This window comes from Plectropomus leopardus, chromosome 6, assembly GCF_026936395.1.
Source record: "Plectropomus leopardus strain MGB_pleo_1.0 chromosome 6, ASM2693639v1, whole genome shotgun sequence".
Taxonomy (NCBI): domain Eukaryota; kingdom Metazoa; phylum Chordata; class Actinopteri; order Perciformes; family Serranidae; genus Plectropomus; species Plectropomus leopardus.
The window spans coordinates 12,235,329-12,247,734 of NC_142181.1; the positions used below are offsets into that span (position 1 = coordinate 12,235,329).

General features: G+C 41.3%; 1 protein-coding gene across 1 annotated transcript; it reads left to right on the forward strand.

Moving 5' to 3' along the window:
• The first annotated feature begins 728 nt into the window (after positions 1-728).
• On the forward strand, positions 729-11,479 carry ccnl1a (cyclin L1a). Its single transcript, XM_042486193.2, has 10 exons — positions 729-1,064; positions 1,312-1,386; positions 2,559-2,668; positions 4,605-4,725; positions 4,921-4,985; positions 7,427-7,526; positions 7,676-7,780; positions 8,388-8,641; positions 8,833-8,931; positions 9,566-11,479. Exons 1-10 carry the CDS (start codon positions 825-827, stop codon positions 10,038-10,040), a joined length of 1,644 nt encoding a protein of 547 aa, XP_042342127.2. The 5' UTR covers positions 729-824; the 3' UTR covers positions 10,041-11,479.
• Positions 11,480-12,406: the final 927 nt, after the last annotated feature.

The window sequence follows — 12,406 nt, forward strand, 5'->3', positions numbered from 1 at the left end:
CAAGTGACGTGGCGTTATAGGAGCCAAATAAATGTGAATTTTGTTCATCAACTTGTAAAATTGAGCTTCTGCGTAATAACTACCCTGAGTTGACTAAATCAATTGAGACATTAGTCATATGATAGCTAGGCCTACTGCTGGTAGGCTATTTCTCTATGTCTGCAGGACCAGGGGGTCTCTTATATTTTATTATTACACTAAAATAGTTCTGCCAATAACTTTTTTAGGGTTAGTTTGTGATTATTGTCCATTAAAAATGCATAACATATATGAGTACAGGGTGGATAGGAAGGGAGGAATCTTAAATCCTTTAAGTTGTGAAGACTACATTTTCCCTCAAGTGTAATACATGCTCGTTTTTTTAGTTGATGTAGTCAATGTTACAAAGAAATGAATTTTATATTATAAAAAAAATGTCAATTTGCTTTTCATGACCCAGCATTTACTATTACGTGCAATACATTTATATATCATTAAATTTCTTCTGATGTTTAAGTACAGTAAGTATTAGATACTTTAAGACTTTTACTGAAGTCATATTTTTACAGGAGACTTTAACTTCTATCAAAGTCATAATCTGATAAGACATATGTAGTTTTGTGGTTTTCGGGTACTTTATCTACCGTTGTTGATATTTAGTGATTTGATAGTCAGGGATTATTTGATTTTCATTTGAGGAACTATTTTACCACCGCGGATGTGCACAAACGTCTCAGTAGGGTGGTGACGTCACGCACTTTGTCATACAGCCTGCCTGCTCCGCCGTCGTCCCGTCGTGGCTGAGCTGTCGCTGAGTACTGTTAATCGCTGTTTTTCGGGTGAAGATGGCCGCAGGTCCTCTCTCTGTATCATCCAACGCATCCACAAACAACGATGGCATCCTCATTGGTGACAAAGTTTACTCGGAAGTGTTCCTTACGATCGACAACTCGCTCATACCGGAGGAAAGGCTCTCCCCGACGCCGTCGATGCTCGACGGCCTCGACCTGAACACAGAGACCGACCTTCGCATCCTGGGATGTGAACTGATTCAGTCGGCCGGTATTCTTCTCCGGTTACCCCAGGTAAGCACTGGATTGCGTGATTAGTTTATATTTTACATATCTGTGCGTGTTTTAGCTACAATTAACAAAAGGTTGGTCGTTTTTGTTCCGGTCCCCATGCCACGGCCTGGTCGTTAGCCGTTAGCTAACGTTAGCTGTTAAACGTTGGCGTGGTGTTAGTCAAAATGGCGGCGGTCCATTGTGCAAGGTTAGGCCAGCTTATACAAGACAAACAGGAAACGTCACGCTTTGTGTTTTTTCTCGACAGGTGGCAATGGCAACGGGACAGGTCCTCTTTCATCGTTTTTTCTACTCGAAGTCCTTCGTAAAGCACAGTTTTGAGGTAAGTCCGTTCAGTCTCGTGTCTCATTGTCTGGCCGCTGGTTATATGATGTTAGCATAGCATAACGTTATGGTTACGTTCGTGGCAGCCATATTGTCGATATGTTGTACCACTGTGAAACAATGAGGGGGCACAGTGAAATTAAAACCAAACCACGCTGTCTGCACGTCTTTATATTATCCGGAAATATATTAGTTCAGTTTTATAAATACTCGGCGTTGGAAGTCATGAAATTGTTTTAAATTTAATTTAGTGAGATCTCAATTGCCACAAGACTTAAAATCCGATTTTATTCATGAATCATATATATTTATGTCACAATAAGGTAAATTGTTCTCTGTGAAAGTCAATATTTCATCTGTGAACAGTCTCAGAACTTCATGGTGAAATCAATGTTATTTTTCACTATAGACCATCCCTTGTATTTTGACCATATTCTCACGTAAAACCTGCCTCTGAACAAAGCCTTTAGCCTTTATACTTACCAGCAATGCTTGTAGAAGAAAAATATCTTAAATTTGATCAAAAATGATCTTGATATGGGCTTAAATTGCATTAAATGTTAATGCTAGATCCCTTTAGACACACTGGAAACCAATCAAATGCTCATACTACAGAAACAACACTGTATTAGATTCAGATGATGTTATTGCTTTCCTGCTGTCAAAGACCTTGTTAAATATTTATAAAATGACTACTTTGTGTCAAGTCTTACAACATAATGTATTCTCAAATTCATTAGAATGAATAATAATGCTGTTACTGTGATCATAGGTTTGATAGGATGAGTGAGAAAAGCAAACTAGTTCTGGTCTCTAGAAGCTGCCATTATGGATACATTCATTACACTATTGTGACATGTAAATTGTGATTTACTGCCATAATATTGCTAAACTCGTGTAAGTTCTGCTTTGCCACAAAGCAGTGCCGTTCACAGATGTTCAGAGTCTTTCACAATAACTTAATTTTCCCAGGGATATTGAAATGGTAGTCACTATAGTATAAACAGGCCTAATATGAGGACATTTCTTGATCATTGATATATTCTTTGTCTCTTCGTTGCATGTTATGTCACATTTACTGCTCACGTTGGGGAAATCTATCTCTGGATGCATGTTATAGGTGATTCAACTCTTTCTTCCCACTTTTTGCTTCAATTATCTTCTTTTCAGATTGTTGCTATGGCTTGTATCAACTTGGCCTCCAAGATTGAGGAAGCACCGAGACGAATACGAGATGTCATCAATGTTTTTCATCATCTGAGACAGATCAGAGGCAAAAAGTAAGTATCGCCATTGAATTCAGTGTTCTCCATGACGAACAATAAATATGTATTTTTAAACATGGAACATATTGCATTGGTTTTTGATTTTACTAAATGTGATGTTGTATATTGTTGATCTGTGTTTGCTGTGAAAGTGCCCTTCTGTTTATCCATGTACTCTAAACCATTTTAAAACTTTTCAGTTTCCGCCTCACTGATAGTTTCAGAAGTGTAATTGTCTACATATTACATCTGAGTTTGACATTACACTGAAATTGAGATCTCCACAAAAACTCACTTTAAAATTGGTTTGCATTATAAGCTTGTAAGACAAGGCACCTCTGCTTTATTAGCGTGTGCCTTCGTCTTCATAAAAAATCTGTTCATGTCAGTACTGTCGACTTTGGTATTAACTTGGCTTCTTTTTTCCCTTGCAACCAACTAACAGCGACCAGCTACATTTACCAAAGCCTGGGTGATGTGGAATGGTACGTAAGATGAAGCAGTCGGCATGACAACCATGATGCAAGGGGGTCTCTCCACCCCCAGGGCCACCCCACCCCCTCCTGTGGGAGACGCCCGTGGTCTGAGTCACCGCGGGGCACTGGGATCGGGGATGACAGGTTGGCCGAAGGTCCTTGGCCCCGGGGCGCCTTGAGGACTCCTGTGGTTCAATCTTAAGCTTTGGGTATCTGTCCATAAAACTGTGGACCATTGGGTAATGTAGTCTTCTTTACTGACTGCACCTCACCATGCATTTTGTTTGTGCTTCAAGAGAAAAAAACCCATTCACCAGCTGTTATCTATGGCTTTAATAAATATATCACCTTGTCCGTTGAAATCAGGACAATAATTAGATACTTTCCGTCCAGTTTAGTTTTTGTTTAGGGTCAGTGCATGCACTGCAGCTTTCAATAGTTGAGTATAGTTAATTAGTATTGGCATTAAAGTAAATGTGATGCACTTTTAGCTAGTTTGTTGTGTAAATGTGGATTTGGACTTACTTAGTTGCAGATATTCCACTAAAAGTTTTTACCATGCATGTGGTTTGTAGCATGACAGTATGCACATTTATTTATTTTCGAATTTGAGACATTAAAAACTCAAAGTGTTGGAAGTTTTTAAAAGATGTCGGTTTTATTTTCTCAGGGTCTGTTTATTTTTGTTACTGTGATATAACTGGTATATAAAGTTGGAGGCTGATAGATGATAATAGTGTGGCTACCACACAGCCCGTGAACATAATTATAGCTCAAAGTGCATCTAATAATTTTGTTTTTTTGAGTTTATTTTTGAAAGGTGAAGCATTTTAGTGACTGCTAAATAATTGCTATTTGGAGCTCTGTGTTTTTTGTTGTTAGTAAATGAAATATACTGCTGTGTTAAAACAACAGGGGTTTTTCATCGGTTTTTACAGTATTAGTTTTGCTGTGAAGGTGATATGTAGTCGTTGGACAAAGAAAACTGTGATTTTGTACTGTATCTTCTTAAAGTATGGTGCACCATTAACAAAAACCAAGTGGTCAGTTGATTTGTTTTTTTAACCTTTAATTATACTGATATATAGGGTAAATCAGAATAGTTGAGTAATTTGACTCTGACCAGTGGTTTTGGGTTTAGTTTGAGTTGACAGTTCAAGTTTGGTGATTTAAATGTTTCTGCGTGTTGAGGTAGTGATATGTTCAACGGTCTGAGTTGATATCTCTGTTAAAGCGATGAAACAGGGTGAATGAGGTCGAGGGCTGTCTACAAATCCCATATGCTTTCACTGGAACCACAGGAGTCCACAAACCCCTGCAAACTGTCAGGCATGCAAACAGTTTAACCTGTTGCTTTGAGTTGGTTGAAACGGGGGAAAAAAGAAAAGAGTGCAAGATATCAAAAGGGCACTTTCATCTTTTACTTTAATTTTGAAGGGAAAACATTATTTTATTTTGATTCCTTTACAAACCAGGACTCCAAGTTCATTGATACTTGATCAGAACTACATAAATACCAAAAACCAAGTCATCAAAGCAGAACGGCGGGTCCTGAAGGAGCTGGGCTTCTGTGTGCATGTCAAGCATCCTCACAAGGTGAGTTTAAGGCACAATCATAACTATTTAAATTGTGTATTGCAGCGTAGTTCAGCTGTTGCAGCTTTAAGTTTGTTCATCTGTGCAGATGCAATCACACATGAAACAGCTTTAGCTGACTACTCTCACTTCTCAGAACAGACTTTAGCACCTGGGGATGTTACTGTGTTTTAAAAAATCAATTCATAATTTCAGATTATCGTCATGTACCTCCAAGTCCTCGAATGTGAGAAGAACCAGACACTGGTCCAGACGGCCTGGTAAGTTCCTTCCCAGTTCTCCATTGACCACCCCCACAGCAGCAACCTGTGTCATGTCTGCAAGAAGTGCCACCAGACCTGGGCTAAAAATGAAATTGAACGAGTTTCAAATGGTTCAATCACTTGAAGAGCACTTGATTTATCTGCCAGGATCTTGGGACACAGCCATATGTGGGAACAACACCTGTCAGATAAGTGATACATAAGTGCCCCTCATGTTTTTAGCTCATATTTGAAAAGCATTCAACAACCATTTTGCCCAGGTCTGACTGTGACGTTCCCTCACTCCATTATAACCCTTCCACCTCTTTTTTTTTTCTGATGGAGCAATGTTTTATTGCAAACCTGTTACGTGTCTCACTCTCTTGTCTGCCCTTAATTGGCTTTGCTGTAAAGTCTGTTTGATTTGGTGCCCAGGGAACTTGGTTTAACTTTGTCCTTTCTCTCTACTCTTTGATTAAAGGGTAGTCCATGCTGGTAAGTCACATAAAGAACCTCTGAACTCTGCCTCCTCCAACCACATGACCTCAGGAAGCTCCCCCCATTGGCTGGCTGCCCCTCTCCAGACAGCCAATCCCAATGCCGAGATTCACTGAAGGGGGCGGGCGGGCCTTTCCCAACAGCCAACATCGTCTTGTTTTCTCTTGGGTGTCCAAAAGGATTTGTATTTGTTGGTCTTGCTACAAAGGTTTCAACTGTAATGCCCATTTTAGCTATAAGTAGCTACGTATTCATTTATATTCTGACTTTTTTTCTAGTTTACTTGCATCTAGCATTGAAGTAAACTTAGCCACATCAGAATAACCTTTTTTTGACCAGTTTACCTGCCTATTTTTTAATTTTTTTAATTTACAGTAGTATACTGTGTCCTGTCCCCAACTGACGTGGTGTCCAGACATGTGTCTGTTTTACAGGCTGATCCGGTTTTGCCTCCAAGGACCTGTCTCACCCACGCAGCAGTCAGAATCCAACGGCCATGTGTTATATGTAGTGGCATTGGCATAGCAGTTTCACACTCACCTGCCAAAGTGCAGGTCAGGTTATTTGATGGAGGCAGGTTAGACTGGAAGTAATCCCTGTGTGGCAGGTTTTCAACAAGTACTTGCGACAGACCTCCAGTGGAGCAGTACATATCATTCAAATGAATGGAAGACGACGCTTTAGCTTTGTGATAGTTTTCTTTAACAGGCTGAAGTCACTTTTGATAATAATCTAAAGGGGATCAGTGTCGTTTTAGTCAACCGGGGTTTTTTTCATCGTGTTATGTGTCTTTTTGTCTGTAGGTCTTCTATGTTTGTTAAGGACATAGATGCTTACTTCACCCTGTACTTGCCTGATTCACATCCTGGCCATTTTGTCTTTCCTAATGCTCTCCCCACGGCTAATCCAGTTTATCCATTGTCCTTGACAACCCATTGACACATAGTCTGCTTTGTAGCACAGAGATGTCACTCAGCCCAAGTAGTGAGGCAGGGATTGCCACCGAATGTCTTAAGATAGTCGCAGTGGAATCGGGTTGCTGATGAATACAGTTTGTATTCTTATGGGGTCCCTTTCAAATCATGGCTGAAAAGCATTTATAAATTTTAACCTTCCAGTGATTGCGAAAGGTTGGAATCCTTATGTCTCGGACACAAAACATGTCTGAACATTAGACTACTGTTGCATCGTTTGATCACATCAACATGACACTGACTTCTGATACCTAGCTGTCGTGCATGCCACCATACATGCTGTGCCTTCCTGTTCCCTCAGATACAAGTCTGAAAGAGGCAACTGCATTCTCGATGAATGTGTTGCATCCTTATGTCTGCATGTCCCCCCCCCCCCTTCCCTCTACAAGGCATGTGTCATCGTGTCAATCATCATTAGTCTTTATCTAGTTACTCTTACGGTCATAGTGTGGTCAAATGGTCTTGGCAGGTCTTCGATAGATCTTTTTCCCATTTGTGTCTTCATGCTTTACCTGTGACATACAGCACTCCCATGGATGCCCCAGAGAGAAATGGACAAAGTTAAATCAACAGATAAAAATGCGAACCGCTTTTCAGCACTGTATAACTTAAAATATGTAACTGCTGTGTTAATAGCTATTAGGGCTGATGATTAATTCAATGCTGCCAGGGCCTCTAATGGTCAAATCCTAAAATGGCAACAGATTCTCTAGCATCTGTTAGCAGTTAGTGTCTTGGCTTGCCTCAAAGTTGCCTACCAAAACTTTTTGGGTGGTGAAGATTTTTTAACTGAAGAATTGGCTCAGATTTATATAGGAATAGAAAATCTCTATCAAAAAATAGAAATATAAAGCCCTGACAAGAAGTTGGCTCAATAGACAAATGTTGCAGATCATTCACATGCAGAAGTGGAAATGGGTGAGAGGTGGCTTTGTGTAGAGAAGTTGCTATGTTTTTGTTTCTATGTCCTCTTTTTTGCCTTCATAGGAACTACATGAATGATACCCTTAGGACAAATGTGTTTGTGAGATTCCAAGCTGAGACTATCGCCTGTGCCTGCATATTCCTTGCTGCCCGAGCCCTGCAGGTAAGAGGAAATGTTGACCTGAGTCACATTTTCACCGTGCACATTTTGTTGGTCTTGTTTTCACACTAAATGTTGTCACATCAGATCCTCTGTAGAGAGACAGTGTATTCCCTCGAGCTGCACTAACATTTGGTGCATGTTTTTCTCAGATACCCCTGCCATCCAGACCTAATTGGTACCTGCTGTTTGGAGCCAGTGAGGAGGATGTTAAAGAGGTCTGCATCACCACCCTAAGACTCTACACCAGGAAGAAGGTAGGCTTTTTTCTAAAAGAGAGCACAGTATTAGTATCGCCTCGAGTCATCTTATTTTCAGTAATTTTAGACATTAACTCAGTGTCATCATATCAGTCTGCTGAGCTGTAAATGACACCTGTGTAGACTCCTTTTCTTTGTCCCTCCAGGATTTTGCTGGCTGTTTTTCTAATTGTAGTGGCCTGAAATGCCAGATTTAGCAGCAGCTTCTCTAAAAAAAAAAAAACCACAATCCAAGTGCTATTAAATGTTCCTAATAATCTCACATCAGCTGAACAGCTTCACTCCAACCATTGATAAACATTGGGTTATGTTAGCTTTGTGATGCTTACTTATTTTTGTTAGTGTTTGTAACTCCAATACAGGCACAGTAGTGGTCATGTCATAAATGGAGATAGAGGGAGACAGAGCGAATCAATATGCCGAATGCAGCTAAAGAAAGAAACTAGATCTTACCTGTTTATATCGTCAAATTTGCGCTTAAAGTATTATCTTGTTTTATAAATGCCATAAACTATTTGTCACAATAAACCTACTGGAAGCAGCCGGCTCACAGTAACTAGTACTATGTTATCTGTGTAAACTGACAGTTTGATTTCTTCCCCAGCCCAACTATGACCAGCTGGAGAAGGAGGTGGAGCGGAGAAAGATGTTTTTGGCAGAGGCCAAGCGGAAGGCTAAAGGCCTGAACCCTGATGGTACCCCTGCACTGTCCACGATGGGTGGCTTCTCTCCTGCTTCCAAGCCCTCCACCCCAAATGTAGTTAAGGTGGAGGAGAAGTCCCCGAACCCACAGACCCTCAAACCAGTTAAGAAGGAGCCAGACGGCCGGACTCAGGTCAACAAGAGTCCACACAATGGGTAAGAAACAAATTCAGATAGTGTTGCACTGTGAGGATGTTTCAGCAGTGATTCACACTTAATTTTTCGTCCACGTGTCCTTTCGTCAATTAAGGTTTTTATCTTTTGTTTCAAAGTAAGAGCTTCTTCTGACTGCCACTTATCTAACAGTTTTTGTGTCTGTGTGCTTGTCTCTTTTTTTCTTCTTTCAGTTTAAGAAAAGAGGTGAAGATCGGGAGAAACAGCAGGAGCGGAAGTCGATCTCGTTCGAGAACACGTTCCCGGTCTAGATCACGCTCCCCTCGTAGACAGTAAGCTGATTATGTGCAGACATTTTTAGTTTACCGGTTTAAGTCTGAACTTGTATGATCATTTAAATTCCAACGTGAATATATTTAGTGTTCCAATGGTCACGAAAAACCTGGAAAAGTAATTAAATGTCATAATCACAATTTCCAGACATAAAGAAGTCATGGAATTAGTAAAAAAAAAAAATCAGCAGATTTTTTTGGAAAAGTCATGGAATTGTGTTGAAATTGATACAGTAATCTTCCACGGAAGACTTTTCACACAATGTCACATGGTGGCAAATTTATTTCCTGTAGCAACGTAGCTCAAATAAGTGTTAATGTGAGGTTTTGTTTACCCTCACAAACTTAACTTCCTTTTTTTGCGTTCCGTCTCTCCCTTAATGTATGCCAGCCTACTGAAATTATGTTTGAATAGAGTTTGAATCTGATATGTTCAAAAAACCAAAGCCAATCATGTGAGGGAAGAAAAAGAAATTGTCATTATGGGCCCTTTAAAAGTCATGGAAAAGTTTTGAAATTTGTTCTAGTAAAATGTGTGGTAACCCTCTGTGTTACAAATAAATTAAAATCCCCTGTGCTTAGTGGAACTAGCTTAATATATTCCTAATCCTCCTTTTCTCTTTCATCTCAACAGTTACAACAGCAGACGCAGTCGCTCAGGGACCTACAGTTCTCGCTCACGTTCTCGCTCTCACAGTCGCAGTCCATCACCTCGGCGACATCAGCCCTCACCCCTCCTCCCCCACCTCAAGTCTAAGAGCAGCCATCATGGCAACAGCGACTCCAAACCCAGTGGACGCCACAGCAACAGCGGAAGTGGATCCGGTCACAAGAGGAAGCGCTCACGTTCTCGGTCACGGTCCCGCACTCCGGTCAAAGTAGACAGGGACCGGGACAGAGAGAGGGAACGGGAGAGAGACCGAGACCGCAGCACCTTTGACCTGTCTTCAAAGAAACACAAACATGAGCGAGGCGGCGGTCACCGAGGAGACAGGAGAGAGAGGGAGAGGTCTCGGTCATATGACAGGGACAGAGAGAGGGAGCGTAGCCACAAGAGCAAACACCACAGCAGTAGCGGGCACTCAGGACATAGTCGCCACCGCCGCTGAGACTGGGCGCACACCAACAGGCTGGCTCTAGGACTGACTGTCACTGAAGTATTTTGAGTATGCACAAAACTATATCAGATTTGGTATGTTCTCTGAATGCTGTTGAATACATTTGAGTCAGTAATTAATGTAAATTGAATTAAGTCGTGTTCGACACATCTTGCAAGTATTTCAAATGGTTAAAAAGTTGCGCTACAACTTATGGAAGTAAACCAAAAATCTTCTGCCTGAAACTTGTCAGATGACACTGCTGACATGTCTCAGGGGTTTTAACCACAAACTTGCAAAAATGTCAACATATTCAGGAAATTTCGCAGCTGTCAAAACCAAAAGCTGCACTTATGCTGTGGTTTAGAGAACTTGCCTTCTTTGGTTTAATTTTGGGTATATTACCAGCCTCATACCAACACAGTTGGGTTTCTGGGTTTCTCATATGCATCCTGAAAATGACAATTTTAGCTATATGATTTACAGGAATGTTGATTCTTATCAACCTTTACATTTTGTTGATCAAAGCCAAATATCGGAACATTTAGTTTTATGTTTTTTGTCCCTATGAAATATTGTAATTGAGCCTTGACATTGGAGGCATTTACGGCAACGCTGAAATTGCCTGAGTCCTACACATAGCTTTTGCATGCACAGGTGTCTTGGTGATAGAATATTCATAGCTTTAACTCTCATTTACACAGGAGCACACCTGTAACTGATATTTGGCAGAGGTGTTTGTTGTTGTGTTATTACAGAGTTAATGTGTGCGTCTGAGGAACCCAGGCTGCAGCAGTATCTACCAGCATTTAGTGGACTGTTAGTAGGTTTACTAGCCTTTCTTTCACCCAGGTCAGTCCTGATCAGTGATCGAGGGAAGGCACCAATGCAGTGTGACATCAGTCCCAGACCTGTCGTACTCTCCACCTTAGGTTTTTCTTTTGCTCATTTTCCCATCATACCTCCACTCCACACACCGCTACCATCCCTCTAGGCTCCCCTTATACTCTCGGTTTTACATGTAAAATTATGGACTTTGGGAAAGTGGAACTTATTTACAGTGTAAAGATGGATCAATATCTGCTGACAAAATGTGAACGCTTTGATTTATAAAAGCGGACTGCTCAGTGGAAGGATTGATGAATGGAGAAATGTAAAATAAAAGCGATACTTCAGGAAAGATCAATGTTTGCACATTAAGGGACTGGTGGGCGAGTGTTTTTTGTTTCCTATTAATTTTGGACAGATGTATGTTGCTAAAGCTGTGTTTGTACAGTTTTGAAAGCTGGTTATAGACATGTTTTTCTGTACTTTTTTTTTTTTTTTTTTTACCGCAGGGGATGCAGACTTGAGTTAAAAAACTTTAGGTTGTTAATTTGTTACACTGGTTTTAAGTCTGCACGTGTTCATGTCCAATTTTTATTCAATAATAAATTAGTTATGCCACTTAACTGCATGGACTGTTGAATTTTACTGAACAACGTAACCTTTGGTGTAGAGATAGATCTTAAGACTTGAAAGGTCTGTCAAACGCCCGGGGCCACACCCCTGCTTGCTGCCTGGCACACAATACACCCGATCCTGATCCCTGTCCCCGCAGGTGGTGAGTCAACAGGGGCTGGGCGAGTGACCGGGCCTTTGGTCAATGGGCCCCATGACCAAAGGCCCCTCACCTATGGCCATTAGCTCTGGGTTGTGACCGAAATAATGAAATTGTGTATACATAAAATGAGTTTTCTCTGCAGAGTGGCTGGGCTCAGCCTTAGAGAGGGTGAGGGGCTTGGACATCCGGGGGGAGTTGGGAGTAGAGCCGCTGCTCCTTTTCGTCAAAAGGGGGCCAGTTGAGGTGGTTCAGGCATCTGATCAGGATTCCTCCAGAGGTGTTCCGGGCACGTCCAACTGGTAGCAGACCCAGAACCCGCTGGAGGGATTACATATCTTGTCTGGCCTGGGGACACTTTGGGGTCCCCCAGGAGAAGCTGGAAAGTGTTGCTGGGGAGAGGAACGTCTGGAATACTCTGCTCCGCCTGTTACGCCCACAGCCTGGCCCTGGATAAGCGTAAGAAAATGGATGGATGGATGGATGGATGGATGGATGGATGGATGGATGGATGGATGGATGGACTTGACAAAGATTGTGTTCAAGGTTGCATTTTGCCCATAAACTACTAACAACAAATGGAGACATATAAAACTTAAATCACCATCTCAAGATTCTGGTTCTTAACAGGCAAAGTTTTAAAGTCAAGATCACCAACCTCAAGTGAAAAGCTCATTACGGCAGGGAGTGTTATCCTTTAAATGCATGTAACGACAGCCAGAGGGGGCTGTTGGCCTAACTAGTAGTACAAGTGCTCATGTCCCCCAGCTGACTTGCT